Below are 18,715 nucleotides of genomic sequence, written 5' to 3'. Positions count from 1 at the left end.
GTTTATCTGAAATTCAACTTTACCTAGTATTCCAGGTTTTTTTTTTTTTTTATTGTTCCGTTTTACAAATTTTACAACCTTACTTCAAAAAGGTACCTGAAATGTGGCCACCTTGGGGGCATCATGTCTAGACACTGAGCCACTAACCTCCTTTCCCAACCCAGACCAGCCCTTGGTCTCTCTCCTGTACAGGCCTCAAGGACTTAGCCCTTATTCCTTCCTCTTCAACACTATCACCACTCTATCCTCTGGGCTTCGTCCTCGCTAGGCCGGTTCCAGTTACCTTAGCTACCCCCTTCCCGTTGCTGACTCCCATAATAAGCCTCCAGATTCTCAGAAGACTTTGAGCTCTAATTACTAGAGGGAAAGATACAGAGAAATAAACAAACAACAAAAAGCGTACAAAGCTTTAAAAGCTATCACACTTGGAGCCTTAGTTTCCTAGCTGTGGACCACCAGTCTCTCACAGTGATTTTTTTTTTTTATTTTTAAAAAAATTTTGGGGCACCTGGATGGCTCAGTGGATTAAGCCTCTGCCTTCCGTTTAGGTCATGATCTCAGGGCCCTGGGATGGAGCCCCGCATTGGGCTCTCTGCTCAGCGGGGAGCCTGCTTCCTCCTCTCTCTTTGCTTCTCTGCCCACTTGTGATCTCTGTCAAATAAATAAATAAAATCTTTAAAAAAAATTTTTTTAATTTTTAAAATTTATTTGACAGAGAGCATGAAAGGGAGAGTACAAGCAGGGGGAGAGGCAGAGGGAGAGAGAAAAGCAGGCTCCCCGGTGAGCAGGAAACCCCCCCCACCCCATGCGCTACTTGATCCCAGGACCCCAGGATCATGACCAGAGCTGAAGGCAGTCACTTGACCAACTGGGCCACCCAGGCGCCCTCCCACAGTGATTTAAACACCTCTCCTCTTTCATTCCTGAGGATGAAGCTCAAGGCTGAACCGTCTGGTGCCACTTATCTCTGGGGAGCCCTTTGCCCTCCAGGAGCACTTCTACACACACCTTACCCCAGGGCCACAGGACTGTGAGCCACTGGAACACTCCAGAGCTTAAGACACTGTGCCTTGGGTTGAGAATTCAACAAGACGGTAAACTCAGGAAAGCCATGAAAAGCACAACAAAACTAAGGAAACTTTTTGAAGGAAGGAAAAAATGAAAATATGGAAGCACATGTAGGGTTTAAATTTTGCTTTACTGTGGCAAAATACACATAAAATTTACCACTTCAACCATTTTTAACAGTTCAGTGGCGTTAAGCAAATGCACATTACGGCGTCATCATTCCTCATCTCTAGAACTTCATCATCCTGTACTGAAACTCGACCCATTAAGCAGGAACTCCCCTGGCAACCCTGTTCTGAGAAGGAACCAAAAGCACATTTGATCTCCACGGATTTGACTGCTCTGCTCTGGGTCCTTCATGCAATAACCCGACAGTACTGCTGAGTTCACCCAGCCGAGTCGCCAAGGCGCATCCACGCGGCAGGGGTAACGACTTCATTCCCTGTAAGACTTAGTATTACTCCTGCTTCCTCTGGAGGCGCTGCAGCGCCGCCAAAAGGCGCACGCGCAAGTCGGAAATAGGAGACCACACACACGATGAATAGACCTGGGCAGCACGGGAGGCTAAGCGCAACCAGAGAGACAAGCACTCCCTTTCTCACCTTTGCAGAACACCCAAGACAGCCGCCCCCCAAATGGCTCCTTCCACCCCCGAGGTCTGGAGACGCCCCCCCACACCGCTTCTCCCGGGCCTCCAAGGAACTGCAGGTCGGCCCGCCCCGCCCCCGGTCGCGGAGACTCGGTTTCCCAGAAGTCCCCAGGCTGCGTCCAGCCAGCAGCTCCCAGGCGCCCCCTGGTGGCGCACGAGAGCGCGACTCCAGTTCCCGGCGGCCCGTGCGGCACGTTCCGGGCGGAAGGACGGCTCGTAATGGCGGCGGCTAGTTCCGCCGCTGTGTCCGGGGCCGGGACCCCAGTGGCAGGTCCCGCAGGCCGCGACCTTTTCGCCGAGGGGCTCCTCGAGTTCCTGCGACCGGCTGTGCAGCAGCTGGACTCTCACGTCCATGCCGTCAGGTCCGAGAGGGAGGGGCGGGGCGGGGCCGGGCCTCTCCTCCTGAGGGGAGGGGAGGGGAGGGGAGGAGGAGGAGGAGTGCTGTACCGGAGGGGGCGGGGATTGTGCGTGAGGGGGGCGGAGTCTCGCGCGGGTCTGGAGGGAGAGGCCGGGCGGCCGGGCGGCCTCGGGGTGGTAGTGGTGGTGGTGATGGCGCCTCCCCGCACCTGGGGAGTCCTTGAGGGAGTGGGTTTTTCGAGTCCCGGTAACTGACAGTGTGGGTCTCGTACCTCTTTGCAGAGAGAGCCAGGTAGAACTACGGGAGCAGATTGACAACCTAGCTTCTGGTGAGTAGCACCCCGTGGGCCAGCGACCCTGCAGCGACCTTCTAGAGCCTCACGTTTAGCCGAGCTCGGGGTGGGCTTCGGTCATGGGCTGGCAGGGCTGCGAGGCTGCAGTGGATTCTGCTTTCCGGGGTTCTAGTGGCCGGCCCACGTGGGTGCAGGCGTGTTTAAATCCCATTTACCAGCCTGCTCTCCCTAGGAGCAGGAAGGGAACCATGTGGTGTTCGCTGCTCCTTCCTTCCATCCCCCAGAACTGTGCCGGATCAATGAGGATCAGAAGGTGGCCCTGGACCTCGACCCCTACGTGAAGAAGCTGCTTAATGCCCGGCGGCGAGTGGTCTTGGTCAACAACATTCTACAGAACGCGCAGGTAAAAAAAAAATCCCCCACCAGCAGTGATTCTTTCCAAGTCGTCAGGGACATCCCACAGTCCCCAAGGCAGTGAAACAAAGGAAGTTGTCAGCTAGTGTCAGGCGTAGTAGAACTCATTCCCAGTTCCTCTCCTGGACACTGTTATATTCTGTAGGAGACTGACGTGGAGATGGAGCAAGCCCAAGGTACCGTTCTGCACCTAGTTGACAGGGAGTGCTGGAGCCTTTCACAGAGTAGTTAAGACTCCAAATCTTGTTCTTTAAAGATTTTAAGAAATACAGCAAGAGCGGGAACACAAGCAGGGGGGAATGGGAGAGGGAGAAGCAGGCTTCCCGACGAGCAGGGAGCCTGATGGTGGGGCAGGAGCCCAGGATCCTGGGAACATGACCTGAGCTGAAGGCAGACGCTTAACAACTGAGCCACCCAGGCGCCCCATGATTCAAATCTTGTCTTATAGGAACGACTGAGGCGGCTAAACCACAGCGTGGCCAAGGAAACAGCCCGCAGGAGGGCAATGCTGGATTCAGGGGTTTACCCTCCTGGTTCCCCAAGCAAGTAATAGGCCAGAAGATGGGAGCCACCCGTGGCCTCAGAGTAGCACAAGTACTGTTCCCCAGCTGCTTTTCTTCCAGGACTCCCTGTAGATCATGGGACATCAGCATAGCAGCCCAGTTTGTTTGAAGCACTTAAGTCTTACCCATTTATGTGGGGCCTCAAAGAAACCCGTGTACGGCAGGATCAATGATCCCAAAGGACTTATTATGACTCTTGCTTCCAAGAATGAGCTGAGGCCTGTACATACTCAAGACAGAACTCCTCTACCTTCAGGCCTAGTTCTGTTCTTCTGTTGCATGTCCTCTACTTGTGACTTTTCTGTTTACAGAGGATTTGGAGAAGAGGGCAGGCAAAGTCAAGGTAACAACTCCTGTCTATACCCTCTTTTGTTGACTGCACTTGTCTTGAATAAAGTAGCAGTATTGCTAGAACCATTTAATTCAATAAATGCTTAAACAGTGTTCTAGTTTACCCTGGTGTATGGAAAGGTTCCAAGAGTCATTGTACTTTTTTTTTTTTTAAGATTTTATTTGTCAGAGAGAGAGAGGGAGAGAGAGCGAGCACAGGCAGACAGAATGGCAGGCAGAGGCAGAGGGAGAAGCAGGCTCCCTGCCGAGCAAGGAGCCCGATGTGGGACTCGATCCCAGGACTCTGGGATCATGACCTGAGCCGAAGGCAGCCTCTTAACCAACTGAGCCACCCAGGCGTCCCCAAGAGTCATTGTACTTTGATTCAAATAATGATCTAGTGTTTATAACGAAAAGACTCAAGTATCACTTTTACTTAAGAGTACAGAAAGCAAAAAAGGTTCTCAGGTGCCAATGAAAAACAAGACCAAGAGCCCTACTAGGAAGTACTTTATTTTTCTTAGAAAAGAAAAAAAAAAAATCAGACACTAACAGCTCACAACATTTCAATAACAAAGTACTGGTTGAGAGAGGTTTCCAGGAACTGGGTTCTCTTAAGTCTTAGGAAGAAAAGCTGGTAGGCTGCTTCACTATAGATGGATGGCATAGATCATAAATGGGAGACTTCTGGCTCATCCTGAGCCAATCAGAACCCAGTGGAATGACACTCCCTTCTATAGAGTTTATGTTCCTTCCTGTCTCCCCATCCCTCAGAAATGCCACCATATAAAGCCCAGTAGCAGTTAGCTTAGGCTGCAGTCTTTCCCTTGGAAAAGAAAAGGGATGAAGAGAGAGGAAGGTCACTCCTGAGTCTCCATGCTTTCCTCTTCCTCTCCTTGAGGTGGTTCTTCCGTATTCTCTTCCTCTTCCTCCCCTTCCTTCTTCTCTGGTGGCTTCTCATAAGCCTTTTCTGAAGGTGTCACTATCACTCCATCCCAGGTAGATATTTCAGAAGCAAGATCTAGAAAAGAAAAAGTGATTTTAAGCCAAGTAGTCGAGCACACAACTCATGATCTACACAGTAGAAACAGCAAGACATCTGAGCAGTGCAGGGCTTCTTTGCAGACCACAGAGCAGCACAAAGAACCCGGGACCCACGGTGAGCACTCACAGCTGGCATCACCCTCCTGGCCGAGAATCTTCCGAAAACCACCATGTGAGAGGATTCTGACCAGAGTCTGAGCTGTGTAGCACACCATGTCCTAAAGGATAGCAAAGTGAGGGTAAACTAGCAAGATGAATCAAAGTACTTATCTGATGAATATTATCATGAATATAAAGACAACCTTAAATTCAGGAACAAAGTCTGTGAGAACCCCTAGATCTTGACCCGCCCCCCCCGCCGGCAAAGACCACATTCCCTTTGCCTTCTGACGAGAGTGGGACATAACAGACCATATCAGCGCTGTCCCAATACCTGTTGTTCCAGAGTCATGACTGTGTGTACTCTGAAGTTGCCACTCTCACAGGGGTCAGTGATGCCCACCGACCCTGGCAGAAACAGTCCTGCAGCCAGAATCTGTAAGCAACGCCTGAAACACACAAGATCATTAAGAGAACACAAAGACCACTTAAACCCAGCCCCAAACCCAAAGTAGCCAGTCATACCTGTATGCCACGTTTAGGGCCAAAGGCTGTCTGGTGGGATTGTTCATCACAGCATAGTGCCCCTGGAAAAGAAACAATCTGGTAGGTGCGCCAGGAACTTGCCGTATCTAGCCAAACAAACTTGAAACCATCCAAGAGAAAACTGGTTATTAAGGCCTAGCTCCAATGTTCATGAGCAATTCTGAAATGGCTGTTCATTCAGTAATTTCCTTCCATTATCACGTTACTGAAATGAGATCAGTAACAAAAAGGCTTAAGGGTAGCCAATTACTCATTCAACTGAATACTCCAAAAACCCAAGGAAGTAATAAACCTTGTATATTTACGGGATTACTTTGCCCACCATGGAATTCATTTTCAGCTTCACCAAATTTCAGACCCTGATGGGTTTCAGAGTAACTACTTTTAAGTAGGGATGAGCAGGAACTGCCAAATGCCCCCCCCCTTTTTAAGATTTTATTTATTTATTTGACAGACAGAGATCACAAGTAGGGAGAGAGTCAGGCAGAGAGAGAGGGGGAAGCAGGCTCCCCGTTGAGCAGAGAGCCCGATGCGGGACTCCATCCCAGGACCCTGAGATCATGACCTGAGCTGAAGGCAGTGGCTTAATCCACTGAGCCACCCAGGCACCCCCAAATGCCCTTCTTTACTTACGAGTAGGTCAAGGATCCAGGGTGTGAGGGGCTCAAAGCCAGGAAAACGAATCCTCAGGTCTTTCAGCAGTCTGATGAGAACTTTAACTCTGAAAGTAAGAGGGACCCAGAGATTAATAAGTTCATGTATTTCCATCCCCCAGGTACAGAGCTGATTTTATTTCCAAAACTGCACATTCTGTTTCAATCTAAATTTGTTTACTTGAAGTTTAAGAAAAAGAAAACCCTACCAAAAACCAACCCTGACAAATTATAGCCAAAAAAGTTCTAACAGAGGAAGTATGGGGGATGTGGTTACGCACTATTAATTAGTTATTAATTTTAACTCAAATAATGAGTGACTCACGTGGACTGAGAAGCATTTTCCTCAAACCAACGGGCATGTCTGATGGCTGCTAAGGCACTTTGTAACACCTTGATATCCACTAGAAGACAAGCACAACAGGCCACAATGAAATACTACCATGATGAAGCAAGCAATTCAGCCACACTGCCATAGTCCCAAGAACTTGCAAGACAGGGTAACTTCCTAATTTCTTAAACCACCCCATGTTCCTCAGATCAGCAAATCATTCGTCCAAAAATCACTGTTCTTCCTCCAAATCAAATGTAAAAGTATGCAAGATCTACCACTTTCTCCAAGAGCCAACCCCCCCATAAATATTTCCTCACTCTTCCTTAAATCCTCCACCAGTTGCTTTCTTAGCCATCCCATGTAACAATTTCACTAGCAAGCTGGTAAAACTCTCCAAATTACAGAGGGAGACAGCAAAGTCTAGGCATCAACTTAAGTGCAGAAGGCTTCACATGGAATAGCAACAAGCTAATAAGTGAACTTAACAGCAACTTTATGCCATGTTTTGTTTTCCCAACTATCTCAGCAACAGAAAAAAAGAACTAACAATGGAGTTCTGGGTCCAGTTTTCGGAGATTGGGCGGCACCGTTGTAATGAGAATCTTTACTGTAGCGTCAGAAGAACTAATCTCGAAGCCAGTTTCATTGGTCAACATGGTCAAAACTGAAAGAAAATCAAAAGCTGTAACTTTCCCATTTCTTTTATATTACCAAGAGATAAATCTACAGTGGGAGCAGGGGAATAAATAGGTTTTTAAAAATAGCAAAATCCAGGGGCACCTGGGTGACTCAGTCTACCGGGTATCTGACTCTTGGTTTTGGCTCAGGTCTTGGTGTCAGTGTCCTGAGATGAAGCCCTATGTCGGCTCTGCACTGGGCGCAGGATCAGCTTATCCCTTTCCCTCCCACTCTACCCCCTCTTCCCTGGGAGCAAGCAAGTAGTGTGTCTCTCAAATAAATAAATAAAAACCTTTAATAAAATATTAAAAGTCCAGAATGAGGATTCAGAATACAATTTTAAAAGTAATGGACATGGAGCTCCTGGCTGGCTCAGTGGGTAGAACATGGGACCCTTGATCTCTAGGGTGTGAGTTCAAGCCCCACACTGGATATAGCAATTACTTAAACTTTAAAAAAGTAAAAAGTAGAGGTGCCTGGGTGGCTCAGTGAGTTAAGCCTCTGCCTTTAGCTCAAGTCATGATCCCATGATCCCAGGGTCCCAGGATCCCAGGACTGAGCCCTGCATTGGGCTCTCTGCTCAACTGGGAGCCAGCATGCTTCACCCCCCGTCACCCCGTTCTCTGCCTGCCTCTCAGCCTACTTGTGACCTCTCAGTGTCAAATAAATAAATTCTTAAAAAAAAAAAAAAAAAAGTAAAAAGTAGGCATGCCTGGGTGGCTCAGTTGACTGCATATCTGACTCTTGATTTTAGCTCAGGTCATGATGGCAGGGTTGTGAGACTAAGGCCTGCATCTGGCTCTGTGCTCAGCATGCAATCTACTTGTCCCTCTTCCCCTGCTCTGCCCATGCTAAGTCGATAAAATCTTAAAAAATAAAAAAGTAGGAACGGTTGGGTGGCTCAGTTGGTTGAGCATCTGCCTTTGGCTCAGGTCATGGGATCCTGGGTCCACGTCATCGGGATCCTGGGATCAAGCTCTATATGGGGCTCCCTGTTCAGAAGGAAGTCTGCCCCTCCCCCTCCTTCTGGTGCTTCCCCCTATTTGTGGTCTTTCTCCCCCTCTTGCTCTGTCAAATAAATAAAATATTTTAAAAAATAAAAAATAGCCTTGACTATTAAAAAAAAAAGAGTAAATAAAGGTAAAGGAGATGCAACAGGATTCTGAACACTGGAGAACACGGTCAAAAACTTCCCCAACATAAAACTCTACATTCACTCTTCCTTCTAGCCTGACCAGACTTTGTTAAAAAGTGTACTTGAAATTATACACCTGGCTCCTATGACCACTAAATACATGTTCAGTAACAAACTCAAACCTTCAGAAGGATCCTGTGCTCTTAGACTTTCCACAACTTTGTTCCCTAGGGCAGCAACAGCTTCCACTAGATGAGAGAAAAAGAGACCATAAACAATTATTCAAAGGCTATACAGCTCTGTACTACTCCCCCCTCTGATTTCTGCCCCACATGCAAGGTTGGAGCAACGGCAAGCAAGAATAAACACTTTTAGGGGTGCCTGGGTGGCTCAGTGGTTAAAGCCTCTGCCTTTGGCTCAGGTCATGATCCCAAATCGGGCTCTCTGCTCGGCTCGGCGGGGAGCCTGCCTCCTCCTCCTCTCTCTCTCTGCCTACTTGTGATGTGTCAAATAAAGAAATAAAAATCTTAAAAAAAAAAAAAGAATAAAGAATAAACACTTTTACAAGGGGAAACTAACATCTCAACAGAGAAACCGGAAGGCTCAGAGAACAGGATACCTCCTATACCCATACCCCATTTTTGTTTTTATTTTTTGAATAGTAGGGTTTCTCATCAGTGGCCCTAATCCCCTTTGAGGCTGGATAATTCTTTGACAGTTGGAGGACAGAGTATGTCCTGTGAATTGATCTCTACTCCTTGGATGCCATAGCCCAAACTGTCTCTAGATACAGCCAAATATCCCATGGGAGACAAAAATCACCAAATGAGAAACACTGCCCTTTAGGAACCAGACATACATTTTTTCAGACACACCGTCCAGACTTTGTCCCTTATTACCTCAGCGCACGTTAAAAAAAATAAATTTCCCATTTGTCTTCCAAACAATCATCCTCACAAGAAATATGGGCTTTAGGGGCTCCTGGGTGTCTCAGTTGGTTAAGTGGCTGCCTTCAGCTCAGGTCATGATCTCATAGGTCCTGGGATCAAGCCCTGGTTCAGACTCCTGCTCAGTGGGGAATCTGCTTCTCCCTGCCAATCCCCTCGCCCCCTGCCACCATGGCTCATGTTCTTTCTCTCTCTCTCATAAACAAAACCTTAACAAACAAACAAACAAAGAAAAAAAAAAAGCAGTCTGGGCTTTAAAGATCCCCATGCCTCAAACTCAACTTTCTGCTCCTGTGGCCATAAAGAGGTGCACTCACATGTTGGCAGAATCTTTAGGATTACCACCAGGTCAGCCACGTTGTGTCCTGTAGTCATTGTTCCCTTTTTATATGATCCCACCTGTCGGACTTCTTCAATTTGCTGTTGGAAGAAGGATTTCCGGGAGGAAAAAAATGCAGAAGTGAAAAAGACGGTCTAGGTGTGCCTGGGTGGCTACTGGTTAAGTATGTCAGCCTGACTTCGGCTGAGGTGGTGGTCTCAGGGTCCTGGGGATCTGTCTGCATTGGGCTCCCCACTTAGCAGGGCTTCTACTTGTCCCTCTGCCTTCCCCCACACTCATGCTGATGTGCACGCTCCCTCTTTCAAATAAATAAATAGAACCTTAAAAAAAAAAAAAACTATTTCCTTTCAGAAGTCAATTACAATTATTAGCCAGACTTAGAAGTAGCAGAAGTCAAATCCTATCCCAAAACAACCACATGAAAAAACTAGTACATTATGGCCAGCTCAGAGCGCTGACACAAGTCTTGTCCCCACCACGTCACCACTCCAAAGGAATTCCACTGTACTTTGCTTTCCATTTTAGGCTTGGCTTGGAGAACAAGTAACTGAAGAATTAAGAGATGGGCGCCAAGGAAACGCTACCCACACTACCAAGACTGCCGTTCCTATGACTAAATCATTAAAAACTCACCACTTCGAATGTCCCTGGAGCCACAATCAAATTGTCAATCACATTGTTTATTTTCGTCACCAGAGAAAGGATAGAGGCCTGAAAAACAACAGGAAACAGAAATACCCTACAGTGAAAAACTGCAAGCCACTTCTCCGAGTCGGAGTACTTTCCCTAACCCTTTCCACACAAGCTGAGTCCGGGCGGACGCCGCGCTCTGCAGACACTCTGACCTTCTGCCTTGAATATGCCAGGAGCGAGGAACTTTCTGACCCAAAGACAGGTCCCCCAGTAGGGACATAACCGCACACGTAACCTGTGGACGGAGCCCACCGGCACCCTCCCTCGGGGAGACCAGGGCACAGTTCACCCCGGGAGGAGTTTCAGACGCGGAGCCCGGCCCACGGGGGGCCGCAGAGCGCACCTGCTCGGCAGAGTTGGGGGCGAGGTCCTGGTTCCTCTTCAGCAAGGCCTCACTGAAGGACGTCTCATCCGGCGCCGGCTTCACCCGCGGGAAGGCCATCTCGCACTAGCCGCAAGGAAAGCACGAAAGTGACCCCGAGTCCGGCAGGCGCGCTCCCGCTCCCCGCGGCCACGGCGGGAGCCTCGGACAGCAGAGCGCCCTGCACCTGCTTCCGCTCCTCAGACGCTCAACCCGGGATGCCTGCGGGAGGGACCGGCGGACTCGGCGGGGACCCAGCCAGTCGCTCGGAACGAAGGTTCCGGGCCTGGGATCGCCGACGCTCTCCGGACGCGGCGCCCAGGCCCGGGAAGCGCCCCCGCCGTACTCACCAGGTAGAAGTCGAACGGGATGTGCGGCACGAAGGGCCTGAACCTACGACAGGGGAAACGACGCCGCTTACTCCTCGGAAAAGCCAAACGGCCTCGCGCGCCGAGGTCGCTCGGCAGGGGCGCGGGCGGGGAGACGACTCCCTGCGGCCGGGACCTCCCAGCGCCGACCGCGCGGACGGCGGACCGACGCTGACCCGGCAGGGGCGCCGGCCCCCGGCACTCACCCTCCTCCGGGGCCTCCTCGGGAACCAAAGCGCCCGCCGCGCCCACGGCCTCTGTCACCCCTGGAAAGGCAAGACATTCGCGCTGGCGTGGGCTCCGCCGCAGGGGCCCCGCGCCCGCGGCCGCCCTCCGCGTTCCCGGTGCCCCGCCTCGGAGACCAGAGCGGCCGCCCAGGGGGCCGCCGCACGGGTAACGCCCGTGGCCCCCGGAGCCGCCATCCCGCGTCCGCCCGGCCCGCCGCGGCCCTCGCCCGCCGCCCTCACCCCTGCCCGCTGCCCTCCGGCAGCCCCGGGCACGCGACCCCTCCGGGGACTCCGGCTCCCATCGGCCCACCTCCCCGAAGCTTTCGGGCGAGTACGCCAGCCCTGCCCAGAACCCCCGGTGCCTTTACCTCATGGCGCCTACAACCCGAACAATGGAGGCCACACCAACCGCCCCTCTCCTCAGAGGAGCAGACGCCGCAGACGCGGCTTGCCGGCGCGTCCCAACAAACCCTGGCGCGATTGGCTCCGGCCCTACAGGCCTCTAATGCCCATTGGTTTACTTTGTTCGACCAGCCTGCGAGCCAATAAGAAACGCCTGCTGTGTCAGAAATTAGCCAATGAAAACGGATTTAGAGACAGCGACAATTTTTTTTTTTTTTTTTAAACCACACACTAGGCGGCGCGGGTTATAGAAGGTGCTTGGGAGCTTTCTTCTGGAACCCGGAGAAAACCTGCCTGTGGGTAGCAGAGTGGCGCAGCGGAAGCGTGCTGGGCCCATAACCCAGAGGTCGATGGATCGAAACCATCCTCTGCTACAGGGTTGTCTTTTTTTTCTGTCTTAAGTGCAACAGCCCTCTTCTTCGTCCCTGCAAATGCGGGCTTTAGGACAGTGCTTGGCATCAGCGAGTGAAGGGAATAGGAAGGGACTTCAGGCAACAAAGTCCAGAAACCTGAGGCAGGAGAGCACATTCTGCTGAGTGGATCGGAGGGAAAAGCACCGACGATGACCGGCTAGAAGGGAAACGGAGGCAGCCTTCCACAGAGACCTCAGAATAAACGAGCACAGGCAGGGACAAGACCCCGCGAGCGCCCGCGCCAAGTCACCGCACCCCCGCCCCGCCGCGGACGCGCCCCCGCCCCGGAGGGGCTCCCAGCGCGCGTGCGCAGGCGCTGTCCCCTGCGTTGGTGTAGCACCCAGGGACCCTGCTTTTGTTCCTCCTGAGTCCTTCTTCTCGGACTTCTCGCCTTCTTTGGTGCTGATTATGTGTACCTGCCTCTGTTAATTGGGGGGTTACCCACTTTTTCTACTCTTTTAGAGGCTACTCTAAAAATTACAACATGCAGCAGCAGCTTTTTGCCCACGGGTCCTGACCCCATTCTTTAGTCAATTGATTAAAATAAAATAAAAATTACAACATGCGGGGCTGCCTGGGTGGCTCAGTGGGTTACAACCTCTGCCTTCGGCTCAGGTCATGGTCCCAGAGTGCGGGATCTGCTCCTTTCTCTCTGCCCGTCTCTCTGCCCATTTGTGATCTCTGTGTGTCAAATAAGTAAATAATATCTTTTTTTAAAAATCACAACATGCATCCTTGATTTAGCAAGGCCTAATTGTGTGCAATTCGTTTGCCCTCCTGGTGAAAAATGCAGGGATAATTTGTTTACCACCGTCACTCCCCCCCAGAATTATATGCTATTGTTGTTGTGTAATTCTTTTAAGGACTTTACTGGTGTATAATTTATTACACCAAAATACACAGTTCTTAAGCTTTCATCTCCATTTTGAGTAATGTATTCTGTCCATGTAACCATCACCCAAATTAAGGTAAAGAACATTTTTATCACCTCAGAAAGCTCACTCTTGACCCTCTACCCGGGCCCTAGAGGCAATTATGATCCTGATTTCGATGAGCACAAATTAGGTGTGTCTGTTCTTGAACTTCACATAAATGGACTCACAGTCTATGTACTCTTTTTTGTCTAGTTTCTCTTGCTTGACACGTTTCAAGATTCTTTCACATTTTTGCATTTATCAGCAATTTGTTGGGTTTTATTTATGAGCAGCGTCCCATTGCCCTCCCTCTGAACCGTTCTCCAGCTGGGAGACACACAGGAACAGATTTGTGTTGTTTCCACCTTGGAGCCATTATGAATAGAGCCGCTATAACATTTTTGTACAAGATTTGTGGGGCTAGATGCATCTGTTTCTCTTGGTAGATGTAGACGTGTGCATTATTTCAATTCTGTATATGTTTTCTTTCTTTTTGGAAGCAAGCTCTGTGCCTGACATGGAGCTCAAACTCAGGAGCCTGAGATCAAGAATCAGTCCTCTACCAAATGAGCCAGTCAGGTGCCCCTTTCACCTTTGTTTTTTGTTTTTTTTTTTAAAGATTTTTTATTTATTTGACAGAGAGAGATCACAAGTAGGCAGAGGCAGGCAGAGAGGCAGGCAGAGAGAGAGAGAGGAGGAAGCAGGCTCCCTGCTGAGCAGAGAGCCCGATGCGGGACTCGATCCCCGGACCCTGAGATCATGACCTGAGCCGAAGGCAGCGGCTTAACCCACTGAGCCACCCATGCACCCCTCACCTTTGTTTTTTGAAGGACATTTTCCCTGGATAAGGAACTCTAGATTGGAAGTTATTTTCCTTTAGCACATTTATTATATTATTTTACTATCTTTGGCTTCCATTTTTGCTGTGAAAAGTATTTTTTTGCCAACCTAATGGTTGCTCCTTTGAAGGTAATCAATCCTCTCTCTCTCTCTTTTTTTTTTTCTATTTTAAAGATTTTGCCTGATTTAATTTCCTGCTCTTTCACCTTGATGGGTCGAAATATGGACAATCTTAATCTTACTTGAGGTTTATTGATCTTCTTGAATCTGTGAGGCTGACACACCTAATCTGTGCTCATAGAAATCAGGATCATAACTGCCTCTAGGGCCCGGGTAGAGGGTCAAGAGTGAGCTTTCTGGGGCGCCTGGGTGGCTCAGTGGGTTAAGCCGCTGCCTTCGGCTCAGGTCATTATCTCAGGGTCCTGGGATTGAGTCCCGAATAGGGCTCTCTGCTCAGCAGGGGGCCTGTTTCCCTTCCTCTCTCTCTGCCTGCCTCTCTGCCTACTTGTGATCTCTCTCTGTCAAATAAATAAATAAAATCTTTAAAAAAAAAAAAAGAGTGAGCTTTCTGAGGTGATAAAAATGTTCTTTACCTTATATACATTATACATTATAGCCCCTCCTTCCTGGGCTCCAGATAAAGTTATACCAGATTTTTTCATGGTGTCCCTTCTGTCTCCAACACTCTTATGTTTTTCATTCACATTTAATCTGTGCTTCATTTTGGGTAAATTTCTTTGTTTTTTCTTTCAATGTATTACTTGCTCTTCAGTTGGGTCTGACTTATTCTTAGACCTAATAATTGATTCTGAATTTTGTTTTTTAAATATTTTGAGTGTGAATTTTCTATTTATTTGTGCTGTACCTGACTCCAAGCTTTCCCCCAGGAATACAGCTTTCAGGATCCTAACCCCAAAGCGGCAGATGGTTTGCCAGTTTTCTCACCTTTGGGGACATTTGGACTATAATTTCAGTCTCACTTGCCCCACACTGCCCATTTTTGCCCCCAGTTCTCATCCACAAATGACCCCAGGGTGAAAGTGGTCCTACTGCTGGTCTCACCTACATGCTTTCCTGTCTTTCATGTTCTCAACACCAATAATTCCTCACTGTCTTATTAGTGCTTTGAGTTTTTAAAATATTTCAGCCAGCATTTTTAGTCATCTTCAGCTCAGGGACTGGATAAATTGTTCAGGCCACCATTGTTGAAAGAGGGGCTCAATGGCTAGATAGGTGTGAGTGCAGTCTTTTCTCCTGAGCTCCACTAATCCAGTGGCCCATAGAACCCCTCCACTGGGGGGCTCCACAGGCACCTCACACCCAATAAACAGAACTGTTATCACCCACCCCAAAAAACCTGCTTCTTTAGCTCTTGAGCAAATGGGTCAATGTTACCTAACCTTAGTTATTTGTACATTGTCTTCTCTTCTTAAAGTCCAGTTGATTGTCAATATAGGCACTTAGAGTCATTAAGAAGGAGGTGCCTTCGTAGGTTCCTTAGGCTCAGGTCATGATCCTGGGGTCCTGGGATCAAGCCCCGCATTGGGCTCCTGCTCAATGTGGCGGTCTTAACACGTGCGCGCGCGCACACACACACACACACACACGCGCGTGCGCGCGTGCAGGAGAGAGAGAGAGAGGGAGAGAGGACAGAAGGAAACATTTGGAGGTGGATATTTTCATTACCTTGATATTATAATGGTTTCACAAGTGTACACATATATCCAAACTCATCAGTTGTATATGTTAAATATGTACAGTTTATGCTGTATCAATTATACCTCAATAAAACTAGTTTGTTTGTTTGTTTGTTTTTTTAAAGTCTCCCCCCAGGGACGCCTAAGTGTCTGCCTTCAGCTGGGGTCCGGGCATTGTTAGGTCCCCCCAAAAATGGGTACCCCAATAATGGGTCCGTGATTAAAGGAGCGAGACTGATACAAAGCGAAGGTTAAGCAAAGCTTTATGTCACGCCAAGCATCAAGAATCAGACCCACCGTCGGGTGTGCCTGGGTGGCTCAGTGGGTTGAGCCTCTGCTTTTGGCTCAGGTCATAATCTCAGGGTCCTGGGATCGAGCCCCACTCTGTGCCTGCCTCTCTGCCTACTTGTGATGTTACTCTCTCTCTCTCTCTGTCAAATAAAAAAAAAAAAATCAGACCCACCGTCAAACCGGTGGAGGCCTCCCCTTACAGAGGATGACCCCTCCCTGCTTTCCAGACTAACATTTATAGAGCAAAGGCCAAGTGGTTGGGCCTGGCCACAAACAGGTGGCTAATTGAATTACAATTTACCCCACAGTAGCCATGGAAACTAGCCCATCACCTTGGTAGCTAGGAGACAGCCTGTGCCCCCACTGATCAGATGTCTCCACCTGGCCTGACCACCCTTGTATTTGAGCTATGTTACCTGAGGCTGGTTTCCGGGACTTGTTTTTAAGTCCCCTGGGGGAAGGGGAGCAGGGACTGTTTAAGGGTTAAACAACAAAGTTATTGTTTAACCTCAATGAAAGCCTCTGGCTAAAATAGAAATATAAAATAGGTCCTTACAGGAGCACCTGGGTGGCTCAGTGGGTTAAAGCCTCTGCTTTCAGCTCAGGTCATGATCCCAAGGTCCTGCTCTGCAGGGAGCCTGCTTCCCTTCCTCTCTCTCTGCCTGCCTCTGCCTACTTGTGATCTCTGTCCAATAAGTAAATAAAATCTTAAAAAAAAAAAAAAATAGGTCCCTACAGGATGAAGCCCCACATCCGGCTACCTGGCTACCTGCTCTGCGGGGAGCCTGCTTCTCTGGCTCCTTCTCCGGCTCCTACTCCCTCCTACTCCGGCTGTTTGTGTTCCCTCTCTCGCTGTGTCTCTCTTTGTTAAATAAATAAATAAATAAAATTGAAAAAATAAAATAAAAGGCCGCTCCCCTCCAAAAAAGTTTTCCGATCTCCTATGTACCTCTGTTAGCCTCTGGACCACCCCCATACAGGACAGAGACACCATGCCTATCACACTAAAGCTCGCAAGACCTGCCCTCTGCTGCCCTCTCTTGCCTCTCCTCAGTCAGAGAGAGAGAGCATGCATGCGCGTGGGCACCAGCGGGGGAGTCACAAGCAGAGGGAGAAGGAGAAGCAGGCCAACATGGGGCTTGATTCCAGGACCCTGGGGTCATGAACTGAGCCGGAGGCACCCTAGGCGCCCCTCTCCTCAGTTATTCCTACAAGCACACACCTGATATCATGGATCAGGATTGAAAATTTCAACAGCAGCCAGGCAGGTAAAGCAAATGAGTGAACACGATGGGTAGGAACTGTGATGAACCAGACTCATCTCAAGGAAGGAGTGCAGGACTTACCTATTGCCAGCTCTCGGATATTTCAAGACAACTCAGAAATCCAAATACTCATGTGCCATGAGCTGATTTTATTTATTTATTTACCAAGCAAGCTCTATGCCCAATTTGGGGCTTGAACTCAGAACACAGAGATCAAGAGTCCCACCCGGGGTGCCTGGGTGGCTCAACTTGTTGAGCATGGGCTCTTTTTTTTAAAGATTTTATTTATTTATTTTGACAGAGACAGACACAGTGAGAGAGGGAGCACAAGCAGGGGGAGTAGGAGAGGGAGAAGCAAGCTTCCCGCTGAGCGGGGAGCCCAGTGCCAGGCTTGATTCCAGCACCCTGGGATCATGACCTGAGCTGAAGGCAGAGGCTTAACGACTGAGCCACACAGGCGTCCCAAGCATGGACTCTTGATTTCAGCTCAGGTCATGATCTGGTGGTCCTGGGATTGAGCCCTGTGAGGGGCTCAATGCTCAGTGGGGAATCTGCTTGAGATTCTCTGTCTCCTTAGGCCCCATTCTCTTTCTGTCTCTCTAATAAATAAATAAATCTTGAAAAAGAAAAAGAAGAGTCCCGCCCTCTGCTGACCGAGCCAGGCTGGCGGCCCTCACCTACTGATGGCTGAGTGTAGGCGATGACGTCAAATACAGAGAAAGAGAACGCAGGCCAGACCAAGCATTCCTGCCATCTGTAGTTGCTGCCAGGGCTACTACTATTTGTTCTAGACCCTAAGAAAAAATGGTCCTAAAATTCTCCAAAAATTCCTGATATAGGGAATATAATTCAGTATTCTGCTCTTTCTGCACAGAATACCTCGCTCATCATTCTGCTTTTGCTGAATTCTTTCTCTTTGGAGATTGTCCTGTCCCACAAAGCAAGCGAAGTCCCATCTAAGCCTCTGAGCAATTTATCCTTCGTTCTTTGAGGTCCTCAGTCAGGTTACACGGCGGCTCTTCGTCCCGAGCAGGGGACTCCTCCTCCAAGGCACATCGACGCGTGCAGTTACCCTCAGGCCCTGAGCGTTTCGCCGGCGCAGCCGGTCGGTTTGCGGCAGAGTTCTCCGGGATTGGGTTCGGTCCCCGCGCAGGGTCGGAGCGCGCGGCGGCGCAGCTGCGTCAGTGACCCCCGCTGGCCACGAGAGGGCAGACGGATGCCACAGCGCGGGGGTGCGGCGGCCGGACCCCCCCCCCCAGCCCCCCAGCCCCTCTCCCCAGTGGACGCCTCCACCGGTCCTTGCCAACGGCATCTCCCACCGTCACCGCAAATCCCATTTGAACAACCCCCTCAACCCGAAGCAAACTCGCTCACCTTCCGCGAGCGGCCCCGAGGTCACCACCCTACCTCCTCCCCACTCCAGCCACCGCACGTTCTCCTCCCCCTCCCATAACCGTTCGGGAACTAAAGGGTTAACTCCGCCCTGCCACTGGGCCCATTTTCTCCAAGAATCCGCTCAATCTGGAAGGTGGGGGCAGGGGCGGTCCTGGGTGGACTGGGTCACGGGGACCCCGGGCTCACCTACTTTAACGCCCTTCCAGAAACCCGCCGCCCTCCCGTCCACCCCCAGACACACACACTTCCGTCCACTCGCGCCTCTTCTTGCCAAGACCCCGCGCCCGCACAGCTCTCTTCCCCAAACGGAACCAGGTAGGGGGAGGGACGAGGTGGGGCGCAAAAGGGCCCCCGCGGGCCCCACGCGCGTCTCTGGTCCAGCTCGCGATCCCAGCGCCG

At 50.0% G+C, this 18,715-nt stretch overlaps 2 protein-coding genes and 1 non-coding gene across 3 annotated transcripts; 2 read left to right on the top strand and 1 right to left on the bottom strand.

The window, feature by feature from the left end:
- Nucleotides 1–1,012: 1,012 nt before the first annotated feature.
- SNAPIN (SNAP associated protein) lies at nt 1,013–3,788 on the top strand. Its single transcript, XM_004780373.3, has 4 exons — nt 1,013–2,079; nt 2,357–2,403; nt 2,652–2,770; nt 3,230–3,788. The coding sequence occupies exons 1-4, from the start codon at nt 1,937–1,939 to the stop codon at nt 3,329–3,331; spliced, it is 411 nt and encodes a 136-aa protein (XP_004780430.1). The 5' UTR covers nt 1,013–1,936; the 3' UTR covers nt 3,332–3,788.
- Nucleotides 3,789–4,169: 381 nt separating this feature from the next.
- Nucleotides 4,170–11,616, bottom strand: ILF2 (interleukin enhancer binding factor 2). The gene is made up of 14 exons (XM_004780372.3): nt 11,468–11,616; nt 11,079–11,138; nt 10,855–10,897; nt 10,487–10,591; nt 10,084–10,161; nt 9,428–9,530; nt 8,346–8,411; nt 6,898–7,014; nt 6,342–6,420; nt 5,997–6,084; nt 5,343–5,404; nt 5,152–5,266; nt 4,846–4,936; nt 4,170–4,695 (listed from the first exon to the last, which is right to left on the bottom strand). The coding sequence occupies exons 1-14, from the start codon at nt 11,470–11,472 to the stop codon at nt 4,535–4,537; spliced, it is 1,173 nt and encodes a 390-aa protein (XP_004780429.1). The 5' UTR covers nt 11,473–11,616; the 3' UTR covers nt 4,170–4,534.
- Nucleotides 11,617–11,803: 187 nt separating this feature from the next.
- Nucleotides 11,804–11,875, top strand: TRNAM-CAU. The gene has a single exon. It is a non-coding gene; the product is annotated as a tRNA-Met (tRNA).
- Nucleotides 11,876–18,715: the final 6,840 nt, after the last annotated feature.

The sequence above is a fragment of the Mustela putorius genome, unplaced genomic scaffold, assembly GCF_011764305.1.
Source record: "Mustela putorius furo isolate JIRA1106 unplaced genomic scaffold, ASM1176430v1.1 tig00000997_pilon_pilon_pilon, whole genome shotgun sequence".
Classification (NCBI taxonomy): domain Eukaryota; kingdom Metazoa; phylum Chordata; class Mammalia; order Carnivora; family Mustelidae; genus Mustela; species Mustela putorius.
The sequence above is the reverse complement of the archived record's forward strand: the minus strand, read 5'-3'. Positions and strand labels throughout refer to the sequence as shown.

Excerpts from the sequence above, each read along its gene's own strand:
- SNAPIN (XM_004780373.3), top strand. The coding sequence starts at position 1,937 with ATGGCGGCGGCTAGTTCCGCCGCTGTGTCCGGGGCCGGGACCCCAGTG. Across the intron at positions 2,080-2,356 it reads TCTCACGTCCATGCCGTCAG|AGAGAGCCAGGTAGAACTAC; the intron begins GTCCGAGAGGGA and ends ACCTCTTTGCAG. Across the intron at positions 2,771-3,229 it reads ACATTCTACAGAACGCGCAG|GAACGACTGAGGCGGCTAAA; the intron begins GTAAAAAAAAAA and ends CTTGTCTTATAG.
- ILF2 (XM_004780372.3), bottom strand. Across the intron at positions 9,531-10,083 it reads CTCCAGGGACATTCGAAGTG|CAAATTGAAGAAGTCCGACA; the intron begins GTGAGTTTTTAA and ends TTCTTCCAACAG. Across the intron at positions 6,421-6,897 it reads ACTGGACCCAGAACTCCATT|TGGATATCAAGGTGTTACAA; the intron begins GTTAGTTCTTTT and ends CTTGTCTTCTAG.